Genomic DNA, 2279 nt, shown 5'->3' with positions numbered 1-2279 from the left:
TTAAAAATACTATTATAGTTATGGCATTCAATCAACTTAAAATAAATCATATTCATAACATTTAACTTCTTATCATTTTAAGCTACCATATTAATTTTATAAAATAATATTTTTAAACAAGTTACAACATTTTAGGAAATATGTACAAATATTAAATGTTACTTACATTATTATAATAAAATATTAAGAGTAACGTAACACTATTAAATTTGTTTTTATATAACAAGTGTTTTAAATAATTAACAATCTTTTTAGAATCTTAAGTAATATAACACTATTGAATACATTTTTATATGACTAACTACTCTCAATTTACAAACAATATATTTCTAGAATTTGCAAAACTTTGACTAACTTTGTAAAAGTTGATTGTTCTTTTGTATTGAATTTCATATTAAGTAAGATTTTTATTATGTTAATTTATAACAATTGACTTTAATAATTTTTTTTAAAAAAAAATTACCCTTAAATTAATAACTCTACTTCAATTTATAACAATTGACTTTAATAATTTTATTTTTAAAACAACCTCTAAATAATAGTGACATAGCAATGAATATAAAATTATAAATAAATAAATACATAGAGAAATGAAAAAACAAATTATCAATCAATCACAATTCACAAAGAACTTGAAGAATCATAATTTTATTTATTTAATCGATCTTTATTGGTTTTATAACAAATGCATGTATCGAATCGACAATCATAATTAAAAAAAACAACTCACTTATAATAATAATAATAATAACACTACAATGAATAATTTCTTCCAATAAAATTACCAAAACCCAAACTATCCACAACAAATTGATCGCCGGACCAAACATCGCCGGCGCCGGCGCCGGCATACCCATTTTGCTCCTCCCATCTCGTCATACGTAAATGGAGTCGAATTCCCCACCAAACAAAAATTGTCTCTCTATTACAAATTCAACCAATCAAGAACCAAAAAAATCAAAAAAAAAAAAAACAATTTTTTTTTCCGGCGAAAAAACTTACCATTCCCAAATCTTCACAAATGAACCCTCCTACAACAATCAAAAACAAAATTTGTCAAGATTTTATAAAACCCATATATTAAATATGAAAAAAGGTGAGATCTTGATTAAGAATTAGATTAGACCATTTGAAGAACATCAACCGGCGGCGGTGGAGAAGGAACACAATCCCGAGGAGATTCAAACAATGAAAGTGAAAATTGTTTATAAACAACACCAACATCAAAATAGATCAAACCAGAACTAGGTATATCAACCCTAATTCCCTTAACAGGAAACCATAAAAACAAATCTTGAGCAGAGATCCCTGATAATTCAGATATCCTTCCCAAACTCAATACTCCTGTAATACTCCGATCATAATGCATTTCATTCTCAAACTTAACATTACATTCTTGATCAAGATGAACTTCAAATCTACCCAAATCATCTAAACTAAAACTCTTCACTCCTTTAGGAAGTAAACCCATAGGAAGTCCATGAGATTTAAGAACTTCATATATAGATAATGTCTCACCAGATGAAACCCAGAAATGGATATGTATAGAAAGAAGAAAGATAGTGAAGAATCTAATTTTAGCCATGGATGAAAACAAGGGTTTTCTTATTTTCTTCATCTTATATATGTGAAATTGAAATGGGGAAGAACAAGAAGATGAGAGAGAAAGTCAATTATTTGTGGAGCACAGTCATCTGTTCATCTAAGCGGTTTGCTGACTGTATTTGTTAATTGACGAACCAGAAATGAACACGTCGACAAATTAGGGGTAGTTTTGGAATATTGGAAAATATGACAGAGCACGTGTTTGACGTCAGATGAGAGAGAAGGGACAATGAGATTTACACGCGCTAAGGTTGAGAGCGCGTGGGGTGGCGATAAGTACGATTGGAGATGATGAAAAAAAAGAAAGGATTGTAATATCACTAAATAGGTATTTTTACTTCATTTTTATTTTTTTTTTATTTTTTTTATTTTTTTCATCCTCATCTTTAACCGTTCGGATTCATGGAATATATAGAGTCATATCTATGTTTTGATTCTTGATATATTTAAAATTCTAATCTAGATAGATGGATATATTCAAATTGAAATTAGAGTTATCATTTTACTAGTCAATTTTAAAAACTCAATTGTTGAGTAAGACTCGAAGATGGATTAAACTTAGGCTCGAGTGATATAAGATTTAAATTATCACAATTTAAGTCGGACAAAGTTTTCTCATGAACAAGTGTTTTTTTTTTTCTTTTCTTAGTTAGTTTATTATATTTGTAAAGTAT

At 27.9% G+C, this 2279-nt stretch overlaps 1 protein-coding gene across 1 annotated transcript; it reads right to left on the bottom strand.

The window, feature by feature from the left end:
• Positions 1-632: 632 nt before the first annotated feature.
• On the bottom strand, positions 633-1616 carry LOC124912439. Its single transcript, XM_047453059.1, has 3 exons — positions 1127-1616; positions 1003-1031; positions 633-922 (listed from the first exon to the last, which is right to left on the bottom strand). Coding segments are annotated over exons 1-3 (489 nt in total). The 5' UTR covers positions 1586-1616; the 3' UTR covers positions 633-921.
• Between the last annotated feature and the right edge of the window lie 663 nt (positions 1617-2279).

Source organism: Impatiens glandulifera, chromosome 8 (genome assembly GCF_907164915.1).
Source record: "Impatiens glandulifera chromosome 8, dImpGla2.1, whole genome shotgun sequence".
NCBI lineage: Eukaryota > Viridiplantae > Streptophyta > Magnoliopsida > Ericales > Balsaminaceae > Impatiens > Impatiens glandulifera.
This window is presented reverse-complemented; position numbering and strand designations above follow the sequence as displayed.

Bases quoted from the DNA above. Each gene is read 5' to 3' on its own strand.
- LOC124912439 (XM_047453059.1), bottom strand. From the start codon at position 1,585: ATGGCTAAAATTAGATTCTTCACTATCTTTCTTCTTTCTATACATATC. The intron at 1,032-1,126 runs GTCTAATCTAAT...TGATTGTTGTAG, and splicing joins CGGTTGATGTTCTTCAAATG to GAGGGTTCATTTGTGAAGAT.